Below are 15,716 nucleotides of genomic sequence, written 5' to 3' on the forward strand. Positions count from 1 at the left end.
TTACAGGATTAGAACTGATTTTGAGGAAAATAATCAAATTCAACTTTTGTTTCATAGACGAATAAACTAACACTCACAAAGAAGTTGGAGTGTTTTATTCAAGGCCACAAAGGTAGCTGTGAAAGAGCCACAAATATTTTTAGCGAACCAGTTCCCTCTTCTCTGTCCCAAGTATGGGGTATAGCCTACAAATAGCAAAATAGGTTGGTGGTAGTCATTAGGGTGATAACAAATAAAGGAAATCCAATGACAGCATCCCAAACATCTAATATTCAGTATGATGAGTTTTCCTAGCATCAAGATGGAAGCTTACTGCTCTAGGAGGCAGAATGTATGTTACTGGAAGTGAGTGTACGTCACCCACACAGAAATCCTTACAGCTTACGTAAAAGGTCCTTGCTCTTATCACACTCACCTGAAGTCCATTACAGTTTATTACCACCCTAAAACAAGATCAGAGGTCTTCAGAGACCCAAGCCTGAATTCTTCTATTTGCTTAGTGCTCCTTTGTAATCTGGAGAGGCCGGGGGGAGGGGGGTCAGTGAAAAATAGACATATACAGGGAACTTTATTTTTATCCTGATTTAAGACTTCTGTTGACAAATACTCAAGTAGGAGGGCCACTATTCTTAGTGAGGGTATACGCAACTATAAATGTTTTACTTTATCATCCTGAAGCAATATATGACGCTAGTAAGTCCACTCTATAAATTTTAAAATAGTGCTCTAAGAGACTCCATATTTAGGACTGGAGAAGACATTTGATCCATATTCCAGAACCTTGGCTACATAACCAGAAAATTACCTCAATAATTACAGTTAAAAAAAAAAAAAGGCACATTTATACTATTTGTCAAACCTAAATATTGCAAAGTAACTAACTCCTGTAAGAAATCTAATAGTTAATAACTGTAATAAAAAGAAGGAATTTATATTATCTGTAAAACCCTTAAAATATGTTTATTTTTTTCCAATTGAGAACTAATGCCGCCTCCGCACACTAATCCAGAGTTCTATTCTACCATCAGGACCTTCAGGACCTTCTGGGCAGACAACGATTTCTGTGTTTAACTCTGCCTCTAGCTCTATCTGCTGGCTAAGTGCCACAAAAAGAATGGTACCACACATCATACACCATGAAAATGCTAGACAGGATTAGAAATAAAGTGAAAAATATACCAACGACACAGAAGCACTATCAGATTAAAGTTATTTGACAATATTGTCCAATGGTAGATGGAAATCACCAATTTGGAAACAAAATGTTCCATAAGATAATACCAGATGCCTGAGTGAGGCATGATTTTGTATTATCTTTTGCTCAAATACTGTCTTATCAAAGTAGAGCTTTATGTGTTTTGAGATTGATGGTTTAAAACTTAGTTTTCCATATTTAAGCTCATTATATTTTCTCATCTGTACTTAAAGGGGGGGAGAAAACTCTACACATTTAACAAGATTTCAAATGTTTTCAATTTAACAATTCATTTATTTGTACTGGTCCTTAGTAGTCAATCTTTATATCAGCATTTTTATTTCATCAACAATCATCTCAGACACACCTTTTAACAAGAGTGACTTAAAATATTACGACAGGAAACTATGCCTTCAGGAGCATGTTTATTGTGTTTGAGATGATACATCAGGTGCTCTCTGAGCTACAAAGGGTAAAAGGAAATCCTCTCATTACAAACTGACAAAGGTAAAAGGTAAAACATTTTTCACAACAGCATGAACCACATACTCAGAAATAGATCTGGGTTTAATACAAATGACATAATTCCTAGTCATCTACGGCTACTTTTATAACTTCATACAGATAATGAATTAGGCTAAAATGCACTATAATATTTGGTAGACTTCAGGACCAGTATCCTTAGTACATCACAAAATACATTTTGATATCCCAAAGAAGCAAGACTTGCAAGTAGGCGTTTTAAACATAACTAATCTACAGCTACAAAGTTCTACTCTTGATAGCATTTACCTTTTTGGGGAGTCTCCCAGTCTCCAAAGGATAAAAGCAGAGAGTAGAATCAGTATAACATATACACAGAAGTCCGTATTGTAAAGGCTATAAAGATTTGCAGCACAGTGAGAAGAGGCCCTCTGCTCCTTCACACTGCATACAAATTATGTGAATTATGTGGCGTATCTCTTGGTCCACTGTCTGGCTATCCTGTCATGTTCTGCTCTGTTGGTCAAATACTGAGTGGCTATGCTTCCAACCAGAGGATCCGCTGAAAAATTAGAAAGAACATTAAGATATTATACAGTGTCTTAAAGTTACAGTTTTAAGAGTAAATTAAATCAAAACACTAATTTTCAAGGCAGAACCTTGATATATATATATAATGGCTAAATTTTCAAACTTAAAATAACAAAATCATCTGTATATTTTAATATTCAAATTTAAAAAGCCCTTTTACCTAAAAAATGCATGTTAATAGATATTTTTTTTTAAAATGTACACTTTTAATAAAATACAAAAACTCTTTTTCACTCTTGGCATTTTATTCAGTAATGCTAGGTGATTATATTTCTACCTTCTTATGGATAATTAAAAATGAAATTTTTAGGGACGCCTGGGTGGCTCAGTCAGTTAAGCGTCCAACTTCGGCTCAGGTCATAATCTCACGGTTCGTGAGTTCAAGCCCTGCATCAGGCTCTGTGCTGACAGGTTGGAACCTGGAGGCTGCTTCAGATTCCATGTCTCCGTCTCTCTCTCTCTGCCCCTACACCATTTGCTTGCTCTCTCTCAAAAAATAAACATTAAAAATTTTTTAAATAAGAACTCAAATCTTACAACACAATGCTACTCAGAATGAAGTGTTTCCTCATTCTGCAATAGTAGTCAAATTCTTATCCTTATCTCCATTTGAAAACTTGTCATTTTGTTTTAAACAGAATTCTAAACTAAAAACTGAATCTGAGCTGGAAACCCCTACTCTGAATTTGTTTTTCAAAAAGGTAAATATGTACACACAGCATAGTATTTGAAGTGCACCCAAAAAAAAGCCAGGGAGTAAAAAGTAAAGCCCTCTTCCCTCCTGATTCCCAATTACTCAGAAGCTTCTCCACCTCGCAAACGATGTCACCAGCTGACAGCATCTCTACCCAGGGACAGTAAGCACACATACAAGCATTCAGAACAGGACTGGTATGCGTGCGTACTTTTTTTAAGTGCCTGCTCTTCCCCTTAATATATAGAGAGCTTTCTCTACAGCTCAGTTAGAGCTGCCTCACTCTTTTTAATCCTGTTTTTCTACCTTTGCATATGTATAACTGTTGGGCTTAATGAGTCTTTGGTGATTAGTCCAATATTTAGAAAGAATAATTCTACTTCTTTAAAAATTACCACTTAGTAAGACAGACAACATATGCAAGATCCCAGGCTTAAATGTCACTTTTTCAAGTCAACTACCCATTAACTACAGTTAATGTGTGCCAATTATGCATTTCTTTAAAACGTTATGAATTATATATTAATGACTTTGAATTTTTATAAGCATTAATCCTAGTCCAACTCTCTCATCAGCGATCATTGTAGCATCCACTATCATTACACTTAAAACAACCAACGGTACCCCAAGAAGAAGGGAGAACATAAAGCTCTTCATTACTCAGTGGTAGCTTTAAAGGGCATGGCAGCACAGAAGGAGCAAGGAAAGGAGGCACTGGTGTCCGAGTCAATAAACTCAAAGTTACTGTGAAACTTTGGTCTATTCTAACTGAAATGGCATTGTTCATTTCCTTGCAAAATGTCTTTATTTTTTTTTTAAACTTTCTTATTCACAGTTAAGGTAACCAAGAAAACACATTGGTTTTTGCAGCCTCACTGTATGTGTTAATAAAGATTTGCTTACCAGGGTTGCAATCTGTCAAGAGAGAACAAATTGACAGCAAAACCTTTGAAATAGTCAAAGCAGGACTCCAGTTGTCTTTAAGGATGTCCAGACAGATGACTCCCTGACTGTTGATGTTGCAGTGATAAATTCTCGTGCGGAAAGTAACCTAAGGGCAGTTCCATTAAAAACAAAGAAAATGAATGCTTTATTATCAACTGAAACTCTCACCAACAGAAGTGAAGGGTAACACAGATACTAAATAGAGAATAATTTGACTGAAGAGCTAATTAAACACTAGGTGGAAGTATTAAAAAAAATAAGTGGTTTTTATTTAATCCAGTTGAAAGACCTTTCTTTTACCCAGTACACCAGGAACTATATTGATTTCACACCAAAGTGAGTAGCTGATTTGGCTGGTTTTCTCTAAATGATACAGTAACTCTAGGTACCTACGACCATATATATACCACATACACATATGTGCACACACATGCACATACAGCCCTCTGTTTAAACATGGCAAGTGAGAAGTGTTTTACCACCAAAGGTAAGAAGGAATTGGTGACAATTTTTTTTTTTGCCATAAAACAAATGTTATGTTACTTTTCTTAGTACGAAAGATCAGTATCAACTCTGCTAATGTCCTGTGATGGATCAGAAAATACTGGACAAAGATTTAAAGGAAGGTTGATGAACACCAGTCTATTTTTCAGTCTTTCATTTCTACAATTGGTTCACTGTCTTATTAGACTAAGACAATAAATGAAAACAAGCAAGGTACTTAAGGTACTGAATAAAAGAAACTAATATATATTTCTACAATGAAAAAGAGTGTAAGTCACAGGAACAAATACTGGCAAGTTTTGAAACAATCACCAACATTAATCGACTAATTCTTAATCCGGAGTTGTAGAGAAAAACAAAATAGTTCCTGATCTCCTCGAACTAGCAGTGTACTATAATCTCCCACATGGAGTCTACAAAGAAAATATTAAAAGCCCTCAACAGTGTGTTTCCAATAATGGTGCATAATTAAAAACAAGGCAACAGTGATCTAGCAAGGGAGAAGGAAGAGACTGTACCTCTAGAACCTAATACAGTACACATACTAATCATACATCGGATTAATAATACTCTTACATTGATTTCATGTTCAAGTGACAGTATCTCCGGTATACTAGGTTAAATTTTATTAAAATTAATTTCACTCTCCTTCTACTTTTTTTTTTCTTTTTTTTTTAATTTTAGAGAGAGCAAGCATGAGCAGGGAAACGGGGCAGAGGGAGGGAGTATCTTAAGCAGGCTCCACATTGAGCATGGCTCAGTGGGGTCTAATCTCAAGACCCTGGGACCATCACCTGAGCCAAAATGAAGAGTCAGATGCTCAACCAACTGAGCAACCCAGGTGCCCTTCTATCTGTTTTAATGTAGCTTGCATTGTATTTCTACAGACAACTGTGTTCTAGAATATGGGAATAATATGTTTAGATCATTGACAGTTGACTCCTCAATAGAAATGTGTAGTTTACAAACACAGTGCAATAAATATTATGAATCCTTTCAGCTATTAAAAATTTGCAGTATTCTGCAAGAAGTTCAATACTTTATCTGAACTTCAAAAATAAGCAGAACTGTATAAAAATAATTGTACCTAACACCAATATAAGAACAGGAGTATTATTTCTTTTTCACTTGTCCTACTACAGATCTGAATAATGCTTCATAATATAGTGTAAGATATCTCAAGCAAGAAAAATGAATCAACGTGGAAGGTTAGAAAATTAAAATACTGAGATCTCAGCAAAAAAAAAAGTAACATGCTAAAATAAAGCATAACCACTATATTAACCAAAACAATTGACAAATCATACACAGACCTATAGTTTGAAACCTATCTTAATCAATATCTATTTTATAGTAAAAGATGTTAAGAAAAATAGAAGTCTTTTTCTTTCCCTCATTTGCAAATATATTTTGGAGGAAATAAATCTTACAAACTTTTTCAGCTAATTTTGCTACATAAAAAACTAATTTCAAAAAAAATGAGGCATGTAGAAGTAAGTATAACTATTTATAAATACACCGATGAGCTATTTTGCTCAGGTTTTGTTTTCTGTAATACAGAGAACTTAACCACTGAATCAAACGGAGCAATTATTGATACACCAGCATTTAACATGTATCATTTTGATTGTGAATGCAATATGTAGTAGTTATTAACATGAGGGCTTTGTTAATCTAGCAAGACATAGTCTACATACTTGGAAGCATTAAATAAGACAATCATTTAAAGATCTAAGTTCAGATGAGATAGTATAGTATTCAAAACACTGGTAACTCTAGTAGACAGCAAAATACCTCTAGGTGATAGGAAACCTTGGTGTCTGTACTTTGAGGTAGTTATCACTAGGTAGAACTGTTGTTACCTTATTAGATAATGGAGAAATAATTTTGGGTTTTCAAAAAAAATCCTTGAATTTTACTCTCTCTCTCTCCCTCTCCCCACCCTCACCCAAGCATGCATGTGGGCACTGGCATTAAACTGCTACATCTATTTTAAATAGTGTAGGGATCATAAGGAATTACGTGGAAAAGAAAAACATTTCATCATAGTTAAAGGCTTGATAACAATATACTTTTCCCTGACATGTCAGAAGTCTCTGTAGCTAGACCATAATTATGTTCATTCAGGCTTAATATTGGCAGTTTTTACCTGTTGGCTTGACCATTTTATAATAAGAAGAAGAAAAAATGATTTGGGTAATTGTTATGTTTAAGACTTGAAAAATAATTGCCAATCATTACAAGGTGCAACTTAACCCTTCTAAGGCTTAAAACACCCAGCCTACCCTCATTCCCATTACTACATTGTACCTACAGAGGGCACAAAGTAAGCTTTTAAAAAAAATTTTTTTAATGTTTATCCATTTTTGAGAGACAGTGAGAAAAAGCATGAGTGGGGGAGGGGGCAGAGAAAATGGGAGACACAGAATCAGAAGCAGGCTCCAGGCTCTGAGCTGTCAACACAGAGCCTAACGTGGGGCTCGATCTCACAGGCAAGATCATGACCTGAGCTGAAGTCAGACCCTCAAACCAACTGAGTCACCCAGGCACCCCAAAGTAAGCATTTTAAATAACAATAGTTTCCTTCTTTGCTGAGGTTTTCTAGTTTTATTGTGAAGAAATGGTATTGAGTACAAAATTCAAGTTACTTAACTCTTATTTCTCCAAGTTGTCAAATAGGTTTACTTTTTATCCCGGTAAGTACCTCAAGGAAGCTTCATAGAATATTTTCCCTTATAACATAAAACTAAAATTTGTCTCCATTATTAGAGTGCAAAGTGGCATATTTCTAGTTACAATTAGTAAACCCTCTCTCTGCTGACTATAAAGTTATCTGTACAAGGCAGAAAGCAATTTCTTTCAGTTTTAAAATTCTTGGTTGTAAGAGACTTCCCATAACAATTCATGAAAAGCAATGAAAGGAAAATGATTACATCAGAACATATTTAACCTCTAGAATTTTAGAGAAGGATAAATATTAAAGAATGGACTTGTAGGTTCTTACCTTTGGTGGCTTAAATGGATAATCAGATGAAAAAGTGATATCCAGAAAAAACACACCACCTTCATATACAGAACCTGGTGGACCAAGTATAGTCGATCTCCATTCATAAATGTTATCTCCTTTAGGCCCAGCACTATTTAAAAGAAATTAAAAATCAGTGTGTATATCTATAAGCAATAAATGTTAACATCTTAAACCAATGAAGTATTAAAGGTAAATCAGCAACCTAGAGCAGTAAGAGATAAATATAAATTACAAAACAAATTAAGTACCAGTGTGTATATACATTATGTGTAAAAAATTAATTGCAAATATTTCATATTTTCAGAAAATATGAAATTTGAAAAACAAAGAACACCTGTATAACTTCACCCAGAAACTTCCTGTTAGCATTTTGCCCCATTAGCTTTTTCATTTTCTCCCTCCGTCCAGTGCTTACTCTCTCGCGCGCTTGCTCGCTCTCTGTATGTATGCATGTGCACACACCAGGGCGGTTTTTCTGAGTCATCTGAGAATAAGCTGAATACATTTGGCCCTTTCCTCATAAATACTTAAGTTTTCACATTTCCTAAATTAACCTCCAATATAATCAGAGTACAGCCACATTTCAGTATATATATATATTTTTTTTTTTAAACCACTTTAACCTATTATCTGCAAAATAATGTTGTCAACAGACCGAGTAATAATGCCTTTTAAAATTTTAATTCTCGTCCAGATACAGAATCTACCCTTGGGATCATCTATGGCCTGTGTCTTTAGTTTTCTTTAATATGGACCCTTTCTGCCTTGACTTTTGTAACATTAATATTTTTGAAGAATACAGTCATCCTCCTTCCCCATCACCTCGTTCTTTTAATTGAATGCTCATCTTTTTGAAGTTATCTGATGCTTCATGATTAGATGCAGACAGTGCATTCCTGGCCACAATAGTGCGTAAGTGATGTGTTCTCAGAGTGCCAAGGTATGCATTCACCTGACCCTAATTGGTGGTGTTAATGTTCATTATCTGGATCAAGTGCTGTCTGATTTTCCCACTGCTTACTGACTATCTTTTTCCTACAACCAATAAGCAACCTTTGCTCTTTAACAAAATTTCTCTCCTAGATTTATATCCGTTTGTGATTCTTGGCTGAATTAAACTTTACTATGATGGTGATAAAATCATAATTTTCCAACTTCCGCATTTCCTCTACATTTACCAGCTGACCCTTGATCCTTCTCTTCTCCCATTTGTATAAATGTGTGTACTATTCATATGGTCTCATGGATTCTCTTTATTTCCCCCCTTAATGATTTATATAATTTATTACTGCCTTTAATTGTTTTGATGCTCAAATTATCCCAATTTGGCCAGTGGGGAGCCCCTTCAAAATCGCCCCTTATTCTTGAGACAGGTTGCTGTATTCTTATAAATACTGCCTTACTTTCTGGCATAACAAGAGGTTCCAGGATCCCAGGCTTGGAATCGGCCATTTCCTCAAGGGACCCTGGTTCCTTTTATTTCCATTTAGGGAATGTTAGAAAGCCAAGTCTGAATGCTGGGTGCTACTGATTCCCAGGTGCACTGTGTTGTGCTCAACAACATCATTTCATTTATAAAATACAAACAAGGAAGATAAATCCAAATAAAATTTAAACACAATTATTTGCTGGTAAGGCATATCCAATATTCTAAATTCTCTTCAAATTTACCTTATAGACTTTCATTTTTCCCTAACCTTTACATCATAAATTATCTTGGCCTTCTGAACTAATGACCAATACATATAATGCATTTCTTCTTTTAAAGTGATCATTAGTTTACAAATGATCTGCATGTTTGATTGAAAATAAGGGTAAACCAGCATTGATTAATCAAGCCATTTGATAATCAACCTACTATATTAATTACAACAGGAGAGACTTTCAGATACAGTCAAAATAACTGTATATTATTAATTCTGTAGAACAAACTGAACTGTAAACATCAGGTAAGTAATGCTATCAAGTCAAATGTGTGCTCTAAAACATAGTTCATATAGAAACGATGGAGAAAACTTGATGGTATAATCAAAATATTTGCAGCATGTTTTTAAAACCTGTCTTTAAGGCAGGTACATGAACAATAAAATCTTACTATTTTGGCCTATTTAGGGAAAATATTTTTTAATGTAAATACTGTTTTACACGCTTTAAGTGTACACAACTGAAACTAATTACAACAATGGCTCACTGTTCTGTCATCATTTGAGAATCAAGTATATTCCCTAAGTGAATTTTCACTGTAACTAAAAACATAAAATTGAACACTAATTTTGTAAACCAACAAAAAAGGGTTTAACCTGATTCAACAGCATTTCCTTTTCTAAGTTAATTTTTCCCTTGATGGCTTAAGGTAATCATCATAAAATTAAGTTATAGTGTCAGAGACTTTTATGGTAGAACTGCTTTACTAAAATGATTCTATACTATACATGTCACACACAGATAATAATAATAATAATAATAATAATAATAATAATAATAGTAATAGTAATAATAATATTATTAGCATTAGTTAAGGTTTACTCCATCCTTTATTGCAGCCAGGCATTGTTCAAAGCATCACAGCATAACTCATTTCATTCTCCTTACAAATCTATGAGGTAGGTACTATTAGAATGTTACTATTTTTAGATGAGGAACAAAGGTTCAGAGAGTTAGATAACTTTCCATATGTCCCAAAGCTACAAAATTACTCAGACAGAACTTGGACAAAGTCTGTGAACTAGACTGTATTATTTTCAATAGTGTGCTATATTTCCTTTTATAATTTCAGTACTGCTACATCTGATTTAATCTCCAAATTATGCTAATATCTATTTGTCTAAGAACCCAAAGGGAGCTGTTATGCAAAAAACAAAAACAATAACAAAAAAACAAACACTACCACCCAAACACAAGCTTCCTCAATATTTCTTAGTTCAGAGCAGAATTATGTTATGCTTCAGAGAATAAAAAGAAGTTAGGTTGGGGTTACTATACATTTTAATGAATCACAGAATTTCAGAATGAAAAGAATCTGGTTGAAGCCAAACACATCTCTTTATACTTGAAAAAAATCAAGGCACAGAAAGTAAATACCCTCTGCCAGCTGGCTGTAGAACTAGGATTCCTACACCAAACTTGTATTGGTTCTTAAGTTTGCTTTCTTCTCAATTATGCTGTTTTGTCCTACGGCAAAGGATGTGTTTATTACAGAGAATATTAAATGGGACTTCCCTTGTTGTCTTAGAGAAGACTGAGCAAGGCCAAAGCTTATGGTAGCATGATTCCTTTATTGCTCCAATACTGAGGCTAAGGTGAGTGAAGGGTAAAATCCAGCCCTAGTGTTGTCTGTCTTGTTTGGAATAAATAAGGAGACCCTTTCCATTCTTAGAAGGTGCCACCTGCAAATCAAGACATTCTTGGTTGGGGCGGGAAGCGGGGAGAGTGAGCTGTTGGATGCAAGAAGTGACTCCACCGAAATTGAAGCAAAGCATTTTTTACAGGCTGGCATCTGCTCTGCCACTGAGGCTTCATAGCTGCATAGAAAACAGTGATAAATGCTGACAATTTCAAGACAGGCGCTGTCCATACCTTTTCACCAGTTCACATTCTCTGTTTCACACAAGGGTAACACTACCGTAGTCCTACATGCTACTCTAGATCATCTGTGTTTCCTTCTTTGGTGAATCATGTTCACAAGAATATCATACCATTTCCCCAATCTTTATTAAAAAAATAAACCTCTATTACTCTACCCCTTCCAGCTCCCAATCAATGATCCTTTAACAGACCTTTTACTCCTTATCACTACCCTGAAACAGCACTTATCAAAGGTCAACAGTGACCTCATCACTAGACCTAGTGCTCATTTCTCAATCCTCATCTTATTTGACTGGCCCAGCAACATGTTGACACAGTCGATCACTTCTTTTACCTTGATATAAACTTCTGTTTTGTTACTAAAATAACATACTTGCTAGTCTTCCTCCTAACTCTCCTGGTCCTTTCTTCTCAACTACTAGTGCTGTTCCTTATCTCTCTAATCTATAAATACAGCCAGTCCTTCAGAACTCCGTTCTTGGACCTCTTCTCTTTTCTACTCACATCCACTCTTTTGCTGATCTCATGCAATTTTCATGGCTTCCAACAGCACCAGTACACTCTTAATTTCCAAATCTGTATCTCCAGCCTAGATTTTTATCCTGAATTCCAGAGCTATACATTCAAATGCTTACTAGCCTTTATTTTAAAATCTAGTATTTGGAAATCTAATAATTTCAAAAACTGCCTCATATTTAACATGTCCAAAAATGAGTTCCTCATATTCCAACGCCGTCTACAATCTTCCCTATTTCAGTTAATGCCAACTCCATTCTTCTATTTCCTTATGGCAAAAGCAAAGACCTCATCTTTAACAACACTTTACCCCATATCCAGTACATCAGCAAATTCTATTAATTTTATCTTCAAAACAAACCCAAAATTCTACTACTTATCACAACCCCTTACCATCCTGACCCTAATTCAAAACACCAGAATCCCCTCCTGGTTAGTTACAATAGCCTCTCTGCTTCCACTTTGGCCCTTCTCCCACCATGGTACTCTATTAGCAAATGACAAGCTGGCCAAGCAATAGAAAGGAAGTCAGATCATGTAACTCTGGTCAAAACATTCCAAAGGCTTACCCTCCTGTTCTGTGTGAAGATCAAAGCATTCTGATCTTACAAGGCATTGTTATCATTTGCTGCCACCATTATCACCATCTTCCTTCTTATCTGTTCCTCTCTTCCCTGTTCAACTGGCTGTAACAACCTGTTTCTCTAATACACAATGTACAGTTCCACCTCAGGGCTCTGCACAGATGTATCTCTGCCTGGAATGTTCTTCTTCAAGATGGCAACATGGTTTGGATTCATCATTTTCTGCAGGTCTTGACTGCAAAGTCACCTTCTCAGTGAGGCCTTTCCTGGCCACTCTATCTAAAAATGTCCTATACCATCTCCACATATTTTATAAATTACTTTCTATTTTCTTCTCCATATAATTTATCACTCTCCAATATATAGTTTACTTATTTATCTGACTCATTGTCTATCTCTCTCACTAAAATATAAGCTCCTCGAGGTTATAAGATGTAGACTGGGCTCTAACTTACATGGGTGGTGCTTTTATGGCTTAAAAGTTAGAAGTATTTTAGTAACTGAAAGTGACTGAAGAACTATAGGGTCTGCCCAAGGTGAGAAAAGAGATCACAAAGAGAAAGTTTAATGGGGAGAAAGGGAGGGGAACAAAGGGAAAGGGAATGTTTTCTTACCTTACCTCCATAAAGAAGGGTTCATTTATTTACTTCACTGATACAGCAAAGTAACATTTATTCCAGTTCTGAGTCAAATTATGAAAAAACAGAGACAAAACTCCTCACTGACACCTCCCTATGCACGAATACCAAAAAACAACAACAGAAAAGATTGTTAAATTCCATGAGGGCTCATTTTTTTGTTTAAATGCTATTAAGAAATGAGAAGTACCTTTACTCTACTTTTTTTCCCCTACATTTCTCTCTCCTTTTAAATACCATGTTTCCCATAAGCTAATATATGTTCTACACAAAACAACAAAAGTAAAAAGCATGGATAAAGTTTAGATAGTAACAAAAATTTTAGGCTAAGTTTGTCACCCTATCTGCTCTTACTGTTAACAAGTGATGTAATTTTAAACATAAGCAGCATGAGGACAGTATCTCAACAAAATCCATCTTCTCATTGCTTGCATATTAACTCAACAATTACTGTTACTGCAAGAATCATTAACACTGCCTTTTTCTAGCACTGGAATAATTCCTTATATAAGGTTTCAAAAACTCAATTTAATAATAGACTCAGGGGTGCATGGGTGACTCAGTTAAGCATCCAGCTTCAGCTCAGGTCATGATCTCACGGTTCGTGGGTTCAAGTGCTGCATAGGGCTCTGTGCTGACAGGTAGCTCAGAGCCTGAAGCCTGCTTCAGATTCTGTATCTCCCTCCCTCTCTCTCTCTCTCTCTCTCTCTCTCTCTCTCTCTCTGCCCCTCCCCTGCGTGCACTGTCTTTCTCTGTCTCTCAAAAATAAATAAAAAACAAAAAAAAATTTAAATAAAAAAAAGACTCATTTTACAAATATGCATTTTTTAACATAATGCTTTCACATATACAACCTTTTAATCCCTACCAAACCAAACGCCAAGATTTATATTAAAATTCCATATGCTTTTTATCCCCATGGCAAAAAGTTCTCTCAAAATTAGCTGAATTAAATTCAACAAGAAAAGGACATAACGATGACTTAAGACTTGACAGAACTATGAAAACTGTGGTGTAATGGTGAACATTCCATTTTAAATCATTAAAATGTTGAGATAAACATTCTTATGTGTGTAGGATGAATTTAAATGAAAAAAAAAATCTTACTGATCCAAAGTTTCTACCGAAGCATGGGTTACATAATGAATGATCTTGAATTAAAGATGCTATAATGGCATAACTTCAATAGGACTGATCCACCCTCACTGAATTTTAAAGTACTATGTAGTAATACAAAATCTACTAAAAATGTAAATAAAACCAAAGAAAACTAATTACAGTGAGAGGTACTCTATGTTCATGAGTAAGAAGACTCAAGTGTCAAGATGTTAGTTCTTCCCAACTTGATCTATTCGGTCAATACAATCCGAATCAGAATAACATCAAGTTGTTTTGTGGATACCAACAAACTGATTTATAAAGTTTATATATGGAGAGGAAAAAGAATAGCTCACACAATCCTGAAAGAGAACAAGTCGGACACTACCCAACTTCAAGACTTAGTACAACAGCAAAAGCAATCAAGTCAGGATGGTATTGACAAAAGAACAGTAAAACAGATCAATGGAAGAGAAAAGAGAGCCCAGAAATAAACCCACATAAATAGAGTCAAGTGACCTCTGACAAAGGAGCAAAGAAAAGAGAAGGGAGCAAAGATAAAGACAGTCTCCTCAAAAAAATGGTGCTAGAACAACTGGACATCATAGGTAAAAAAATAAAATTTAGACACAGCCCTTATATCCTTCACAAACATTAACTGAAAATGGATCACAGAACTACTATAAAATGCAAAACTATAAAACCCCTAGAAAATAACATGGGGGAAAACCTAGGTTACTTTAGGGATGGCAATAATTTTTTAGAGACAACAGCAAAGGCACAATCCATGAAAGAAATAACTGAAAGCTGAACCTCATTAAAATTAAAACCTTCTGCACTGCAAAGGACAATGTCAAGAGAATGAAAAGAGAAGCCACAACCTGGGGGAAAAATATATGCTAAAGTCATATCTGATAAAAGACTGTTATCCAAGATATACAAAGAACTCTTAAAACTCAACAATAAAAAAAATGAACAACACAATTTAAAAATGGGCAAAAGACCTCTGCAGTCCTTCCAAAGAAGATATACAGATGGCAAATAAATTTATGAAAATGTGCTCAATATCATATGTTGTTATGGGCTGAATGTTTGTGTACCCTCAAAATTCATGCTGAAATCCTAACCTCCAGTGTTGGTATTAGGAGGGAGACTACTGAGAAGTTATTAGGTAATGAGCATGTGCCCTTCTTAAATGAAATTAGTGCCCTGGTAGGAAAAAAAACCCAAAAAACCCCAGAGCTCCCTTGCCCCTTCTGCTATGGAAGGACACAGCAGGAAGACAGCTGTCTATGCACCTGGGAGCAGGTACTCACCAACCGCCAAATCTTAGACTTCCCACCTCCAGAACTGTAAGAACTAAATTTCTGTTGCTTATAAGCCTCAGTCTACGAGCGCCTGGGTGGCTCAGTCAGTTTGACATCCCACTCTAGATTTCGGCTCAGATCATGATTTTACAGTCTGTGACATGGAGCCCCGTGTTGGGCTCTGCACTGAGCATGGAGTCTGCTTGGGATTCCCTTCCCTCTCCCTATCCTGCTCTCTCTCTCTCTCAAAATAAATAACTAAAAAAAAAAAAAAGCCCCCTCATCAGTGATGTTAGAGACATGTCATTAGAGAACTGCAAAATAAACCAACAATGAGGTAACACTATACTAGAATGGCCCAAATCTGAAACACTGACAACAATATATTCTGTCAAGTATGTGAACAACAGGAACTCTCATTCACTGATGGCAGAAATGCAAAATGATACAGCCACTTTGGCAGACGGTTTGCCAGCTTCTGAAAAACCAAACATATTCTTACCAGATAATCCAGCAATCGTGTTCCTTGGTGTTTAATGAATTGAGGA

The 15,716-nt window shown here is 35.5% G+C and overlaps 1 protein-coding gene across 2 annotated transcripts in view; it reads right to left on the bottom strand.

Annotated features, from left to right (window-relative positions):
* Window positions 1-1,601: 1,601 nt before the first annotated feature.
* UBE2E3 (ubiquitin conjugating enzyme E2 E3) overlaps window positions 1,602-15,716 on the bottom strand; it is an 84,669-nt gene continuing 70,554 nt past the window's right edge. For both annotated transcript variants that reach the window (XM_029934309.1, XM_029934311.1), the window contains exons 4-6: window positions 7,417-7,549; window positions 3,867-4,014; window positions 1,602-2,240 (exon numbers count right to left, since the gene is read on the bottom strand). In XM_029934309.1, coding sequence (XP_029790169.1) covers window positions 2,143-2,240; window positions 3,867-4,014; window positions 7,417-7,549 — 379 coding nt within the window. In that variant the 3' untranslated portion in view covers window positions 1,602-2,142. The remainder of the gene's footprint in view (window positions 2,241-3,866; window positions 4,015-7,416; window positions 7,550-15,716) is intronic.

The sequence above is a fragment of the Suricata suricatta genome, chromosome 3 (assembly GCF_006229205.1).
Source record: "Suricata suricatta isolate VVHF042 chromosome 3, meerkat_22Aug2017_6uvM2_HiC, whole genome shotgun sequence".
Classification (NCBI taxonomy): Eukaryota; Metazoa; Chordata; class Mammalia; order Carnivora; family Herpestidae; genus Suricata; species Suricata suricatta.